A 17,456-nucleotide genomic window follows, 5' to 3' on the forward strand; every position below is an offset into this window, starting at 1 on the left:
TATTTTATATGAAGGCCTACATGACATAGTTGTAGTAAAACAAGGAATATGCCCCCTCCCATGTTTGACCCAGGCGGAAAATTAGACCCAAGAAGCACCTGCCAATGTGGAAACAATTCTTTGATATCTTGTTAGGGGTGAGGAGAATTAATTTTGAAGTAAAAGAAAAAATAAAGAAATGTGATGACTATAATTTTTCGATTGTTTAAAAAAAAATATATTTGTTCAACTTTGTTTACTGTTTGTTTCTTGTATTTTGTTTTACTTTTAAAAAAAATATTAGATTACCCCCTCCCCCTCCCTAGCTCCTACTCTACTCGCCACAGAAAGTTGGCCCCGCCATTGACGTCATAGACCAAGGAGTATATCTCCGTGCAGACTACTAGACAATCCAAAGTATATCGGCTACTGTGCGCTGCTCCCATCACTGTGCGCTGCTCCCATCACTGTGCGCGAGTTTTCTCTCCGTTGACGACCTATTGTACCCGTACGTCGCCGCTCAAGTTATAACACACGTCGCTAGCCAAAGTCGCTGCCTGCAAACTATATACCAATATTATGCATTTGACATAATGTAGTAGTTTTCATGGAGTTCATCAATATACAGACTTGCATTTAAATGGATACAGATACAACGGCTAAAACTTCGAAAAGGATATATTTTCATGAATTTCAACAAAATGTGTTATGGTTTGATGAACACAGAACAGTACTGTCTGGGACGTTTAATAGTGACTCATTTCTTGTTGTTGTGGAATACATGCACCAGCCTTTTTGTAACCATTTACGCGGGAGCTGAGGGTTTTGTTTTTATCAAGCCATATTGATTGTCAAAGTCGAGATAGGTGAGTATTTTTTTCCCTCTCTTTTTCTGTTTGATACTGCTATGATATGTCCTTCCTTCAACAATGTTGTTATAGACTACTTTACTTTAGAAGCAGCATTATTCTACATTTGCATTTGTATTTTTTCCCTCTTTTCCTCAAATAATTATCTCTGATCTGACTTCTAATCTAAGTCGCTGCATTAGAATCAATTGATACCAGCCTGTGATTTTACAAAGTAGTAAAATGTTATTTCAACTCTTCAAATTAGGATGATCAATAACTGATAATACTGGGCTATATCTTATTCTTTTAGTGCGAATTGATAATGCTTAAAATGTGAAACAATAGAATAGTTACAGAAGTTGTTCAGAAGTTGTAGTCGGCAGGGACCATTGGCATTGCAAGAAATAATACAGTGCAAGTTATTATCATGGTGTTTATAGGCCAGAGCCCAGAGGTGTATCATTATTATTATTATTTTTCTTCTTCTTCTTATTATTAAGTATTTGACGTCACCTGCGCCTGGGAGTCGAAAAGCGATCTGAATCACTGTAACCCTCGGGTCTCTCCTCCCGGTATAACTGATTGGGGGTGTGCCTATATATACTCTTATACGAATATCAAAGGTGGTGATCGACTCTCCTCTACACGGGGCCTCCAAGCTCCATTTAACGTCATATATCCGTTATTGTCCATAACATTACATTAACAAAAAATGCATAACACCCAATTCAAACAAAACACCATCTCTCATCCATGAATACCTAAGTTGCCAATAATTATATACTCTATAATAATTATTCATAGAATATATAACAGTCAATGATCCTGGAAAAGTGGTATCATAGTTATATCAGTACTATTATCATTACAATATTCAGTACTATTATCATTATCATCATAATTAGCCATGCATGAAGTCTTTCGACTTCTTTGTGCATGGCTGATCGTCAAGGAAATGAATTCTTTTGTCAACTCCATTTGTTGCTACGACAGGCAGCTAGTGAAAACAAATTCGTTTAATCAAATTATGGAAATGCAAGATTTACTTTAAACAAACAGAACTTTGTTATTCCTGGCGGATTTTTCCTGATTAAGGTGTCATATGAAAGGGCAGATAATCAACTTTCTAGAAATGTGATGTTCTCTTCGAAATTCAGATTTCTCTCGTTTTGTTTCATTCTATGTTCCACAGTAGGACTCTATATTCCTTTATTTCTTCCTGTTCAGAGTCCTTTGTTTCTCCCTTCTTTTATTTTCTTTCCCTAATTAAGAATTAATTGATGGGAGATTTGTTTTTTGTACCAATATTTGTGATAACGTAAGGTTGTCATTTTTAAATTGAATGATTTTGTCAAAAGTAATTTATGTTTACAAACACTAGTACTGGGACAGGCTTTTTGTCACAGTTATTAGGTTAATCATCAGTTTCAGTTTCAGTTTTTCAGTTTCATATATTTCTCCTCAAGAGATCAAACGATAAAAATACATATATATACAGAAAAATAATATATGACAATACATGAGGTGGATTAAAAAAAGTGAGGAAGGCAGTGGCGAAAAAGGAAACAACCCTTTAAGAAAACAAGATATATAATATACAGTAGGTTTGCGGGTGCACCATGTGAGAGAGAGGGAGGATCTGTTCTGTCTCTTATGTTCCAATGGTCGTGTTATCTTTTATCGAAACTTGCTCAATTGTCCGTTTCCTTATTTCTTATGTATTTTATTAAAAACCAAACAAAATGATAATAATGATAACAATAATTATTAATAAACAGGAGCGATTCTAAGATGATGGATCCCGATGATTTTACTCTGATGTATAGGCCTACTGATGCGACGAAAGAGGCCGAGTTTTCTTACTTTACATCAGACATCCAGGATGTACAAAGCAAGGTAAATTTACCCTCCATGCACATTTTAAGAAATAAAGCAGTTGGTATATTAATTTATTCAACCAATTCATCTTGCATGTTTTTTTCAATTTTGTTTGAATTATAAAGAAGTCATTATTCTATGCTTATTGTTTGACATATTGATTTTTCAAAGTAGATTTTGAAAACGATAAGCACTGTTATTATCATAATTATTATTATTATTACTATCATTATTATTTTTACTACTATTATTATTATTATTATTATTATTTTAATGCCGGATCCGTGTTAAAATTAAAAATCTGGTTGCTTTAGGTTTTATGTCGAGATTGCCTGTATGATAATGAAGGAAAACAATTTGACTCCCAAAACCGTTCAGTACTTTTCGTTTTTTCCCTTCATGTTTTATATCATCATGATAATATCTATTGGCAGATTTAAAGGCTGTGTAAACATTCAATTCAATCAAGGTTTATTAAAGACATGAATGGCAGTCATACACTGAATTCTGCATGCTTTGACAGTGCAGGTAAAATACAATGCAAGTATAAAATAGCAACATGAGATCAGGAAAAATGGAATGAATATAATGTGTACCAGCATAATTTAAATTTTGGTAGGTAGTAAAATATATACGGAATTTAAAATGACTGACTGATATTGCCCCACTGTTAAAAGTATAATAATATTGCACAGTTCTCAAGGCAATTATAAGCTTGGATTTGCATTAAGTGAAAGTTTAACATACGTGTGAGATTGGAAAGAGCACTGTTCTGGAATCGCTTAGTTTTACAAGAAAATCCTTGATACTTATTGACGCTTCGTAAATTGTATTTGTTGGTTTTCTGTGAGGTAACCATGAGTTGCACAATACATTCGTTCCTAGTGCAATAGCCAGAACTTTGGTGAGTTTTTCTCATCAAGTCACAAGGGTTGGCAATTTCAGTCTTTCAAGAGCATTGTCAAATGGAATATAATTTGATCCTAATATTATCTTACATGCTCTTTTTTTGTATACTTTCTATAACATCAATCTGTTTATGAGTTATAATACTAGCATGATAAGGCTTATTGTTAATGTAATATTTAGTATTGTATATTTTGCAACGTCGACAGAAAGTATTTATCGAGACATTATACGTTATAAAACTCGAAAGATAAGTAAAATACCTAGATGAGGTTATCTCATGCCTGTCCGACCAGCATTTTGAAAGTTTTGAATTGGGTAATCATTTACAGAATAAGCATAGCAAAGATGACAACGATTCAGTTAAATTTGGGTTTTATTGATACAAACAGTTAAATTCAAAAAATGAATGTAATCCGAAGACTAATAATATCATATTTACAACAAAGTAAAACATTTTACATAAATAAACATGAAAATGAAACCTTTATGTTATGAATTGAACAAAATAAACTTATAATTTCATGCAGATTGTTAATAAGATTTGTGAACAATACAGCAGGAGCTTATAAAGACTGAAGAATAATTATACCTCGTTTTGTATCAATTCGTGTGATTCTGTCCGTATTTTTCGTATCATATATACACAGATTTATTCATTTCCAATATGGTATTTTTCTCAACTTCTTATTTAGATAAAGAGGAAGAGTTATTTTAGAACATCATCTTCTGAGAAGAGTCTCCTCTGCCTATATTCAGCGAAAGGAGAGGAATTTATGAGGTATAAACCTCGTGAAATCACCAGGATTTCAGAGCCCGACAAGAAATATCTCTGCGTGGAATATGGACCTAAGGTTGCACCTATGTACATGCTACTTGATTTCAACGATTCAAGGTAGATTCAGTTTTTTGAAATATATAGTCATGACATATTATTATATCACAATATTGTAACTTTCCAATTTTTGTTTTCCCCTGCAAAATTATCTCAATCCATATTTATTTATTTCAATTGTATCACGAAAATGCATGTCAACCTGTCGAGAATAAAACTTTTTCATTGGGAAAATTATGAACCCATTAAAGGGTGGTTTGTAAGACCTCAATGAAAATGCATGTTTAATACCTCCTGCAATTATACGAAACAATATGAAGCCACGTTTATGTATAATGTTTTGGAGAACATATTCCGAAAACCTTTAGTTACACTTATACTTCAGTAAACCAGACTGTATCGATTTAATTCAAAAAATGAGTAATAGATAGTGTTATTATTTAAGGATACATTTTGTGTGAGTCTTTAAACGTATTATAGTTTTCTTTTTTTTCTTTTCCTTCTTTTTCTTCCTCTTTTTTTCTTCTTCTTTTTCTTGTTCTCCTCTCTTCTTCTTGTTCTTCTTCTTGTTCTTCTTGTTCTTGTTTCTTCTTACTCGTATTAGATGTGCGTTTTCTTCCTCGCAATACATTTAGGCTTACCATTTAACTTGGAAATGTTGTTTGGCAGTGTTTTAAGTATAATTTATCTATTTCATACACAGTGAATGCATGGATGAGTGGGAGAGTGCTCTCCGTATAATGATGGGATTGGAAACCCCATTCCGTGATAGAAGCAAATCAGCGAGTTTGATGCGTAGACCTTCAACCAACAAAACTAAGAGAGCCATATCGACATTTCAGCCAACCAAGAAACCCATAAACACGGTAAGTTTAAAAAAAAAAAAAAAAAAAAAAAAAAAAAATCCAAAATGTTTATTGTACCAAGCTCCTTATCAAACCACTGCTGTATTACTTTATTATTTTCGTTGGGCGGAATTAAATTTAAGTTTCACAATAATCTGCAATGTATGGAAAAAGTGCTCTGTCCTATCTGGGGATTGACGATTAAAAAACAAAAATAACAGTTATAATTAAAGAAACATAAAAAACACACACACAAAAAAAAAATATATAAAAACCTACATTTACTGAAAACGAAAGATCATTTTTCCTTGCCTAGATACTTGAAATTCCGGCGGAAAATGTCCTTCGTCAACCATCGGAGGACGAAACCGACGTCGAAGCACGATTCACCGCCACGACCACGGATAGTCAGTCCTCATTGGATGAGGATACACGGGACAGAGCGAGCTCCGACATCGACAACGTGTCGATGACGGGTTCGGAGGAGTTATCGCCGTTCAGTAGTTTGAAGTCTGTTGGAGAAGATGAGCCTTTCACAAGGGAGAACAAACTTACGTACGTTGGTTAATTATTTCATCTTGTCATTTTTCAATATCTCTTGATCAGTAACTGCATACGTAGGATAAATCTATTGCAAATGCAAAATATGAAACAATACGGATGATCATCATTCATAATATACATGTACAGGCATTATGGTCCTGGTAGTTAATTATTCATTTATTATTATTATTATTTTCAATTTATTAATAAATTCATTTTTATTCATTTGTTCATTTATTTATATATTTGTTTTTTAGTTTGTTTGTATTTTGCTCCAAAACCGAAAGAAAACAATAAATATCCTGTTGGAAGAATCTGCTATCTGGGCAGCCCTTCGTTGTCATGAAGCCCCAATATAAATTATATTGATCTTTTTTTTTTCTGGAGGTGGGGGGGGGGGGGGGATGCCGGGGATCTTCATACAATGAGGGCCAGGGGCGTACGCAGGATTTTTTCAAGGGGGGGGGGGGTTTTAAAATATTTTGCTCCCGAAAATTTGAAAATCGCGCCGGCCGAAAAATAATAAAAAAAATAAAACCAAAGGGGGGGGGGGGGGGGGTTTTAGGTTTTTTTAGGGGGGGTTTACATACATTAAAATACCAAAGGGGGGTGTTTGAACCCCCATAACACCCCCCCCCCCCCCTGCGTACGCCCCTGATGAGGGCTATGATTTTACGCCGGCTTTGCTTTAAACTGGATACACCCACCATTATCATAATGTTTAATCATTAAATGGTGATAAATTTCATAATTCTTTTTAATTATCATTGCCTTTTATTTGCTGCAGATTGTTGCTAGAGGAACGAGGGAAGAAATCCGTGGACCATGAAGTTTCCATCGATGAATTACAAGGACTCACTCTGTCTGACTATGCGGGACGTGTCTGGTAAGTGTTTACTAAATTACGAAATATTTTGTATAATAATGTGCTGCACTTTGAAAAATTCGAAACAATATTTTAAATACCATGAAAACAATATTATCCCCAATACGTTACCAAAATTTATGGCTCACTTCATGAAGAACGTTTTTTATTTAGAATTAAACTATATTGTACACATAAAATGATAACTAATGACCAATAAAGCACTTTCCTCATTTATTCATACTTCGGTTTAAATCATGATCGAATAATTCGATAAGTTGTGCATGACTTGTTTTTCTATTCTCTTAAGTTCGATCTTATTGCTTTTGATAGAAAACGTCATCAAACATGGCTCCTATACACCCACCACAATCTGACAGAATAAATATTTGTACAGCTCTACCGTAATAATATTGATGACAGTTCAGACATGACGTTTCGGTTTCAATTTCGATGTTGTCCAAAGAAATCAAGATATGACAAAAAATAGTTATTTCATATAAATCTATTATATTGATTTTCCGCATTTATTCCAACATAAACTCAGATAAACTGCTTACTATGTGGTAAGAAATGCATTAATTTCCTTTATTTAAGTGGATCTTATAGCAAGCATGATTGTAGTTATGTTATTATGTTTATTTGGAAAGCCAGTACTGTTTTGCTCTTTGTATTTAGATGCTTATTTTGTTCATCGTGTGAACGTGTTCTTTTCGGTGTTTGTGTAATTACTCAGACGTATTAATTGACTTCGAAGACCAATAGCGTAGACATCAAACCAAATAAGATATATCTTTTTATTTTGACAGTCATTTTTTTAAAAGGGTGTGGTGTTTTCTTGTTTAACACACGGCATCTCATCCATAATTATCTTAAAACCTTCTATTCTTTTTCTTCATGAACTTCGTGTACACTTAATTGGGTATGCAGAAAAGAAATTTTAAAAAAGACGAATACATGTTTAATGTTCCTTCTTTTAATAATTGTTATTTGGTTAGCTCTTATAGGCTGACATTTCTGTGTTTAATATGTTTAGAAGTATAACATTTTGTGTTTCTTTTGCATTTGATTGTGCATTGTGAAGTTGTTATGAATATTTGCACAAGTCACGTACATGTATGCAGTCTGTGTTAGGTCCGTGGTTGTATTGATTGTCATCAGTATCAGTGTACTACTTTTTAGTTTGAATAGATGTTTGTTTGTGCATAAACAGCCATTGGGCGCGGAAGGGGGAACCCCCTATAATAGCTGTTACCGAATTGCAACACAAATTATTCAGCGTGCATGCAATTTATCCCCTAATATGGTTAACAAAAGGTGAACCAGATAAGCACGGACCTATACGGTCATACACGCAGCATTGCGGTCCAAGTAATGATATATATGAATAGAGAGAGAGAGAGAGAGAGAGAGAGAGAGAGAAAGAGAGAAAGCGGGGGAAAGAGAGAGAGAGAGAGAGAGACAGAGAGAGAGAGAAACAGAGAGAGACAGAGAAACAGATAGAAAAACAATTTAATAGAAGGTATGAAACATCAGAGAAAGAAAATGAGAGAGAGAGAGACGAAGAGTAAGATACAAAGAGGCGGAGACAAAGAGAGAGAGAGAGAGAGACAAAGAGAGAGAGAGAGAGAGAGAGAGAGAGAGAGAGAGAGAGAGAGGGGGGGGGGGAGAGATACCATTCAGCAACCTGTATACATTTATAAACTACATTGTTTAATTTAAAGCAATAAGTGCAACTGCGTACAATCATCTGGGTCAGGTACGGGCCGGGTACGGGTTCTTTATCAGCTCTATAGCTTTGTATCGGGGTTCCCCCATGTTGTCATGTTTTTTCTTCAACAGTTCCTTCTGATTATACTATTCAAAAACATGCATGCCTGCACGAACTACAGTTATGTATATATATTTAAAACATTCACTGCAACCGCATCAATCTGGGTCAGGAACGGGTTCTTTGTCGGGATTCCACGTTTTTCCCACGACAATTAATTTTCATTTTTTATGGACCAAGAGACAGATTGATAAGACATTTAAAAAAAAAACATTGATGGATGTGTCAAAGCAAGTGAAACACGATTGAATTTCCTGAACTGCATGGATTTTTTGTTTGCTCTTCAGAAGTAATTTATTCAATACTTTACAATTCAACTACATTTACAACATTAAAAGGATTTATAAAAATGAATGTAAACACGTTCAAAAGCAATAATAACATTAATAAATGTATAGGTTCGACTCCACATCTGCAGCTGTAATTATTATTCGGCTTTTTTATTTTAAATATGGGATCTAGTAATTCATAATCATTCACTTTAAATTAAAGAAAAAGAAAAGGAAAAAAATATTATGATCTGTGAAAGTCCCGGAGTAAAACGTTGAGGAGCATGTAATAATGTGATTTTCTCTTAATGCAGTTTGTTTTTAAAAATGTGCCATATCAAAAAGCTATTGTACGTTTTCCCTTGAAAGTAATTTAACATATACATTTTATATATATTGCGTATTGTGCGTATGTAATGACTATATTCATATCTTTTGTATTGAATAATTAGAATCAAATGTTTTTTTTTTCAATTAATATCAGTGATTGTTTAAAGTTACATTGTTACAGTGAATAAATGCAACGATGCGTTTCCAGAATAATGTTACTTTGGGGGCATTCTAACAAAACATGAACAAACGATTCTGTTATTTCACAAAAAAAGCACTTTAACTTACAACTTTCCATTTACATAAATGATATCTGAAGGGTAGTATAAAGTGAACTGCTTTGAAAGAGAATTATTTCACTTTACTGTTGTTTTATAACTTTGAATTTAGATTTAAATATCTTTTTCCAATCAAAATTTACACAATAAGCTATACAAATGTTTTGATTTCATTGTTGACAATCTAATAGCATCACCTGTTCTGATTTCAATAATGTCATTACCATAATCGTTTCTTTAGCTTCGAATACATGAAGTCAAACAAAAATTGATTTCGAACCAAGTACGATTTCGAGAATGTCCATTTTCTATAATATCTTTAATTATAAAAATCCACTTGGTTAACCAATTTTTGAAATATGTTGTCTAATTGTCAAGTTTTATATTACTAGTATTTTACCATGATACTTAATTTCGAACATTTTTACATTTTAAAATTCATCATATTTACATGTGTAAGTTCACTCCATGATGCAAGCAAATTTAACATAAAAATCAGGCATATTGTGTTTTGGACAATAGTATCAACATATCTTTACGAGAACAATTTGTTTTTAATATTAAAGACAACGGACATATTTGTTCAATCCAATATATAAACATGTATTTCCAAGGTGCATCATGGCTATTTACCAATATTTAAATTGTTAACCATGTCAAATGCAGGGATTGAACTTTGGAATGTAAATCTACTATACCTAGGCCTGTATTTTCAGCTGTATTTATTTAGTCCGACCTTTGACTTTATTTCTTTTCGACTTCCAAGAAAATTATAAATCAAGCACAAGCAGTTTCGGAGGAATCTATACTACTGAAGCGATATACACAAATTGTGAAATTATTAACAACTTTACGATAAATAGTTAAAATTTCTCTTTTCTCAAACATTCCTGGTTGATTTTACTTTTTCAAATTTCATATTCCAGTTCAGTCGATACGATTCCTTTTTATCCTTACTGAGGTAAATGCCCAAATACTTGACTGAATCATCTTTCCATTTTAAGCCTTTTAAGAATACTAATCGAGTTGACATTGTTATGCTTTTTGATTTGATTTGATTTGATTTGATTTCTGCATTTTTTCCAATTTATATAATAACAAAATAACAAAATAACAAAGAACATATAACATATAACATTTAAAACATAGTGTCTAAATCGTTTTACTTCTTTAAGTAAACTGTTTGCGGATTCAACACAATTAAGCAAAAGGACAGCATCGTCAGCTAATTATTATATGTAAACAACTTTCGAAGTATCATTATTCAAAAACTTAACAGTAATATCAGTTCAGTTCAGTTCAGTTCATTTATTTCAATCATAAAACCATAACATAATATATATACAAAAGTAACATGAAACAATCATAATCTTATAATATTGGAATTAAGAAATTGGAGACTAAAAAGGAAGTTTGAAAAACTTGTAAGTAAAATAGTCCCCTGACATAAATAATAAATAACGAGATTACATGGTTGTATACGTTACGACAATAATAACAATATATAAATAATATACTACACATTATAGATACACACACACACACACACACGCACACACATGCATGGTACATTGCAAGAAAAAGAAAGAGTTAAGGGAAATAAGAAGAGACCAACTGTCTCTTCAATAGAACTTTAAAGGATGATATAGTTGTGCATAATGTTAGCTTATCAGTTAAATCATTCCAAATCCGGGGACCATTATGTCTAAAAGAGTAAAGCATTAACTGGGTAGAGACCTTTGGATAATGATATTTGATACAGGAACGAGTATTATACGAATGAACAGATTTATTAAGGATAAACATTTGACAAACTCTTTTAGGTACATAATTATTATAAACATTATACATCATAATAGCACTTTGAATTTTATGTATATCATAAATATTGAGTGTTCTTAAGCGAAAAAACAGGGGACGTGAATGAGCTTGATAATGGGAGTTTGTACAAATTCTTAAAGCTTTCTTTTGAAGTTTATGGAGAGGTTCTAGTTTAGTTGTTCCCACACCGGCCCAGGTGATATTACAGTAATGTAAGTAAGGCAAAATTAAACAATTATACAACATAAACAATACTTTTTCAGGCAGAAATACACGTAATTTACAAAGAACACCAATGTTTTTAGATATTTTGTTAGTTATATACAATCGATGATCCTGAAAAGATAAAGTATCATCCAAAAGGATACCAAGAAATTTAACAGAAGAGGACACGTTTAAATTTATATTGTTTATAAATATTTGTACATCATTAATATTGCAAGGATTAGTTTTATTATGGAAATAAAGTACACTTGTTTTGTCATAATTTATAATCAATTCATTAGCATTAAACCATTCAACAACCTTTTCTAATTCTTTATTTACTTCTGACATTAATTTATCAAAATCATTATGAGATGCAATCAGGTTTGTGTCGTCAGCAAATAAGACAAAATGAAAAAAAGATGAAGCAGAACTAAGGTCATTTATGTAAATTAAAAATAGGAGAGGACCCAGCATGGAGCCCTGTGGGACTCCATACTGGATCCTCTCTCTGTCAGAAATAAAGCTGTTGTATGATGTGAATTGAATACGATCACTTAAATAGTCCCTGAACCATTCCCAAGCAATACCGCGTATACCAAAATGTTTTAATTTAGTGAGGAGAATATCATGGTTAATAACATCGAAAGCTTTCGACAAATCAAGAAACAAGCCTAATGTATGCAATTTATTATCTAATTTATTGAGTATGTAATCATGAAGGTCAATTAGAGCATGTCCACATGATGAGTTTTTTCTAAAACCATATTGAGAAACAGTCAGAAGATTATTTTTATTAATATGATTAAAGAGCCTATTATAAATTAATTTCTCCAGTATCTTAGAAAAACAGGGAAGTAATGTTATTGGTCGATAGTTAGAGAATATGTGGGGATCACCTTTTTTAAATATGGGTATGATTTTTCCTACTTTAAAATTCTTGGGAACTCTTCCTGACAAGAAGGAAAGATTACATATAAAAACAATAGGTTTGACAATGAAATGTATAACATGTTTTATAATGAACTGACTTATTCCTTCAAAATCTGTGCTCTTGGTTGAATTGAGCAATTTGACAATATTCAAAACTTCTGTTACATTGGTAGGATGAAAAAATATTGATTTGCTACAAGGATCTCGTAAAAATGAACTAAAATTGCATTTCGGTTTCTGAATATGTTGAGATTTTAGTTTTGTAGCAATACTAGAAAAATAAGAATTAAATTCATTCACAATCAATTGACGATCAGTTAACTTGTCCTTATCTTTAAGAAAATAATTAGGAAATTGGCATTTTCTTCTCTTTCCTAATAAATCATTAATAACTTCCCAAGTTTTAGACATATTATTCCTATTCTTCTGTAATAAATCACAAAAATATTTTTTTCTTACAGACTGCAGGATTGAGTTTAATTTATTTCTAATTTTTTTATATTTACATTCATTGCTGTCGTTTCTTTTCTTACAAAATGTTTTATATAATCTATACTTTTTATTAATCTTTTTTAACAGTGAAGGGGTTATCCAAGGTTTTCGTGGCAGTTTTCTTTTCTTCACTTTACGAACAACAAAGTTATGATCATACACAGTTTTAAATATGTTTAAAAATGAATTATAGGCCTCATCTACATCACAAGAAAAAAATACTTCATTCCATTCTAAAACAGATAAATCTCTCTGAAATGAACTTAAACTTAGAGGATCCGTTTTCCTTATGTGGAAAAATGACGATGGTCTATGACAAGGACTAATAGAGAGGTTGGTTATTTGGAAAATAGGTAGATGGTCCGTTATATCACTATAGAAAATACCAGAGTGAATGTCTTTAGTGACTACATTTGTCAAGATATTATCGATTAAAGTGACAGACTTCTTACAAATTCTTGTAGGTTTGTCAATTAATGGGCGAAATGAGTTGTTATACATAATATTTACAAAATCATCAATGCATTGAAGCGAATTATATTTAAGTAGATCAATGTTATAATCTCCCATTATATAAACTGATTTTTTTTCTAAAGATATTTTTTCAAGACAAGCATTCATATTCTCATTGAAATCACAAATGGGTTTATTAAGGTCTCTGTAAATTATACCAACAATTATGTTTTTACAATTATCCAATATGATTTCAATAAAAAGATATTCACAGAGAGTTTCAGGTAAATAAATATCATCTCGAACTTTAGCATCAAATAATTCATTAACCAGGAGTGCAACCCCTCCACCTCTCCTACCTCGTCTGTCATTATGATAAAATGTGTAACCATCCCTATTAAATAATAACATTGTGTTATCGTGAATCCAGGTTTCACTAAAACCATATATAGAAAAATTTAAGTTAAGTTGACTAATAAACTGATCAATAGCGTTAAAATTTTTATTCAAACTTCTAGAATTAAAGTGGAGAATGCTAAATTTTTGTTTATAGTTATTAATTAAATCTTGGTTCACATTAAAATCAACAGGTAGCCAGTACTTAATGGGATTATTAGATGTGAAAAAATTATCATCTGGATCAATATCATATATGGTCCATTTATTTCAAATTGTTTAGTTCTTCATCTCTCTCTCTCTCTTTCTCTCTCTCTCTCCATCCCTCCCTTCCTCTTTCCCCTCTTCAAACCTCCCTTCTCTCTCTCCTGATCCTTCTCCCTCCTGCTCTCAATGCTTTTACTGCGCATCTTTTTCTGTTCTTTTTATTTGTAGTCCTTGTCCCTTATTACGATTTATCGTCGTTATCACCACTACCATCACATCATCTAATTCCTCGAACTACTATTAAAGGCATTATCATTTCATTACCACATAGTGTCAGTGATGTTGGAGCTGCTACCCCTCATGCCATCTACATCGGAGACATTTTACAACAAGTGGACTCCAAGAACATCGGCACGGCACAAGAAACTATGAATCTTATCCGAAGCCTGAAAGAGAAGCCGACTCAGGTAAGCCTATTGCTCATCTCAAATATGATGCGAAAGTTTCGATGGCTGGTGACAAAAAGGAGATGAATGGAGGATAAAGAAAAGGAAGAGGAAAAGAGTGATGATGATGGAGATGATTATGATGATGGTGGTGGTGGTAGTGCAGGGGAAGCTGGTAAGAATCATGATGACGATGATGAGGAGGAGAAGACGCTGTGTGATGATTATGGTAGTAGTGGTGGTGGTACTGGTACTCGGTGGTAGTGATGGTGGTGGTGGTGTTGATGGTCAAGATGATGACATTTATTATATTATTCGGAGGAGAAGTAGGATGATGATGATGAAATTAACGATGATGAGGATGGTGGTATGTGGTATAAGTGAAGATGGTGGTGGACTGGTGGTGGTGGTGATGGTGGTCGTGGTATTGGTAGTGGTGGTGGTTATGGTGGTGATGATAGTGGTGGTGGTGGTGGTAATGATGGTCTTGAGTTAAACAAGAAGAAGAGGAAAAGAAAGTTTTTATTATTTTTTAGTTAGTTATTTTTTCAAGTAAAGGCTTAAAGGCGTGCAAAATCATTCATAAAATATTCTGATTGAATCTATTTTGCATTACAGTCTCTCGAATCAAAGATCCTTGTGCAGCTAGAACGTTTTCCAAACGGCAATGTCTGTGTGATTAGACCAGAAGTAAGGAGTTTGCATCAACTTGGGATAGGTCTTGAAGGAAGTAAGGTAAGCCTACATACAGCTAGGGCATCAATAGAGCAGGGTGTGGGCTTTGACCACTCCCCACTCTCCATCCTCCTCCCCTCCTCCTCCCTCCCCTCCTCTCCCCCTCCCTCCCCTTCCCCCTCCCCATCCCCTTCCTCTCCCCTCCCCTCCCCTTCACTTCCTCTCCTCTCCCCTCCCGTTCACTTCCTCTCCCCCCCCCCCGTCATTTCAATTTTCTGTGGGGAAAATTTGGAAATTTCACGCATATCGAAGTAGTTGACGATTTTTTTTTCTTTGTTGGTTGGAATTTGTTTCTCCAATTGATGTGTCCTCTCACGATTAAATTGTTCATACTTGCAGGGTTATAACGTTTATTTCTGCGCTGTTCATCTGCCTACGTCATAAAATGTGTCAAGATGGTCAACATGTTTTTTAACATTATTATTGTTCCTAGTGATATGGGAGAATAAGGGAAATTCCCTTTTTTCGCAATAGAAATTATTCAGATTCAGAATGTAGAGCTGTGCATATATACCCAGTTGTTTGTCATGCACATTCTGTCTTCATATTTTGAGTAACTCTGTTTACTTTGTTCTCATTAGCTTGGTTATTCTTCAAAGGGAAAAGTTCAACTAAATTTACAATTTTTTGGAGAATAAGGGAAATTCCCCCCCAATAAAAATTATTCTCATTCATAACATTAAGCTGTGTATACCCCATTGTTTGTCATGCACATTCTGTCTTCACTTTTTGAGTAACTTTGTTGACTTTGTTGCCATTAGATCACATCCACACTGGGAGAATTCAGGAGGGCCTGTGACCCAGCTTAATTATTCTTCAAAGGGAAAAGCTCAACTAAATTCAAAAATTATGGGAGAATAAGGGAAATTCCCCCTTTTTCGTAATATAAATCATTCTGATTCAGAACATAGAGCTGTGCATAATATACCCAGTTGTTTGTCATGCACATTCTGTCTTCATATTTTGAGTAACTTTGTTTACTTTGTTCTCATTAGCTTGGTTATTCTTCAAAGGGAAAAGTTCAACTAAATTTACAATTTTTTGGAGAATAAGGGAAATTCCCCCTTTTTCGTAATAAAAATCATTCTGATTTAGAACATAGAGCTGTGTAAACCCTATTGTTTGTCATGCACATTCTGTCTTCATTTTTAGAGTAACTTTGTTTACTTTGTTGCCATTAGATCACATCCACACTGGGAGAATTCAGGAGGGCATGTGACCCAGCTTGGGTATTCTTCAAAGGGGAAAGATCAAGTAGATCAATAACAGCCATCAACGATCACTCAGTCTCGCTCTTTGCAACCACACAGGAAGTAAGAATCCTAACACATGTTAGTGGGTCCATTCATACAGCGCAGCTACTATATGAATATATTATACTGCATATTAAGTATCATATTTACCCCGGCTGCGTAGCTGAGCGGCCATAATATAATTAAGGCAAGACATTAATTTACATTTGCCACTCTTCAGCTAGGTGATGGAAATTCTTTGAATGGTTCCACTTTAACCGTTTGAGAGACACAGGGTTTCAAACTATCAACATTTTTGATAAGGTGTCTTATATTTTTCAACGAAGAAAGGCTTTTTTAGAAATTTGAAATGAATTAATGAATTTGGAAAGTCAGATATCAAGGAATAGACACAGTGATAAGACACTTTAATTAAAAACTTGTTCTTTGTGATTAATTCACTTACATTTATGTTAACCTCAGGTATTTACTCTACATAGTATACGTTTATTTTGCATATATTTACATATTCTCCTGTTAAGCATGATGTTGCGTTGACTACAAACAAAAATTGAAAAGAAATCATGTGCTAACAAATTTTAGGATTAAATAAAAGAAATTTAAATATTATTTGAAACCGACTGAAAAGTTGAGAAAAATAATTGATTGCTTAAGGTTCACCCGACATACATTGATTCGTCTATTATCTTTTTACAAAATTTGAGGATTAAATGAAGAAATTTAAATATAATATAATTTGAAACTGACTGATAGGCTCAGAAAATATAATTGGTTGCTTAACGTTTGCCAGACATACATTGATTCGTCTATTCTCCTTTTACCAGGTGACTGAGCTGATCAAGAGTGCCTTGGATGAGGAGATGTCTATCATTGTGTTCCATGTTCATCCAACAGAGTTCCTCAAGGAACTAACTTCATCAAGCAGTACAAACCTATGAAGAACCCCATCAGTCCAAGTCAAAGGCAAAGGCACACCGCCCGGCCCCCCCTTCCCACTCAGTGTTATTTAGGGTACGCATATGCGTGTTCCAATCGACCCCCCCCCCCCCCCTTTTCAGCAAAAGTCCGGTGTGTAAAGTCAATACGGCTCGACCTTTTTCTTTTGT

General features: G+C 33.5%; 1 protein-coding gene across 1 annotated transcript; it reads left to right on the plus strand.

Annotated features, from left to right (window-relative positions):
• Positions 1-434: 434 nt before the first annotated feature.
• Positions 435-17,364, plus strand: LOC105436560. Its single transcript, XM_030986207.1, has 10 exons — positions 435-845; positions 2,609-2,726; positions 4,310-4,509; positions 5,153-5,315; positions 5,611-5,849; positions 6,625-6,723; positions 14,248-14,383; positions 14,981-15,097; positions 16,279-16,410; positions 17,175-17,364. The coding sequence occupies exons 2-10, from the start codon at positions 2,622-2,624 to the stop codon at positions 17,286-17,288; spliced, it is 1,305 nt and encodes a 434-aa protein (XP_030842067.1). The 5' UTR covers positions 435-845; positions 2,609-2,621; the 3' UTR covers positions 17,289-17,364.
• Positions 17,365-17,456: the final 92 nt, after the last annotated feature.

This window comes from Strongylocentrotus purpuratus, unplaced genomic scaffold (assembly GCF_000002235.5).
Source record: "Strongylocentrotus purpuratus isolate Spur 01 unplaced genomic scaffold, Spur_5.0 spur5_scaffold_15, whole genome shotgun sequence".
Lineage (NCBI taxonomy): Eukaryota > Metazoa > Echinodermata > Echinoidea > Camarodonta > Strongylocentrotidae > Strongylocentrotus > Strongylocentrotus purpuratus.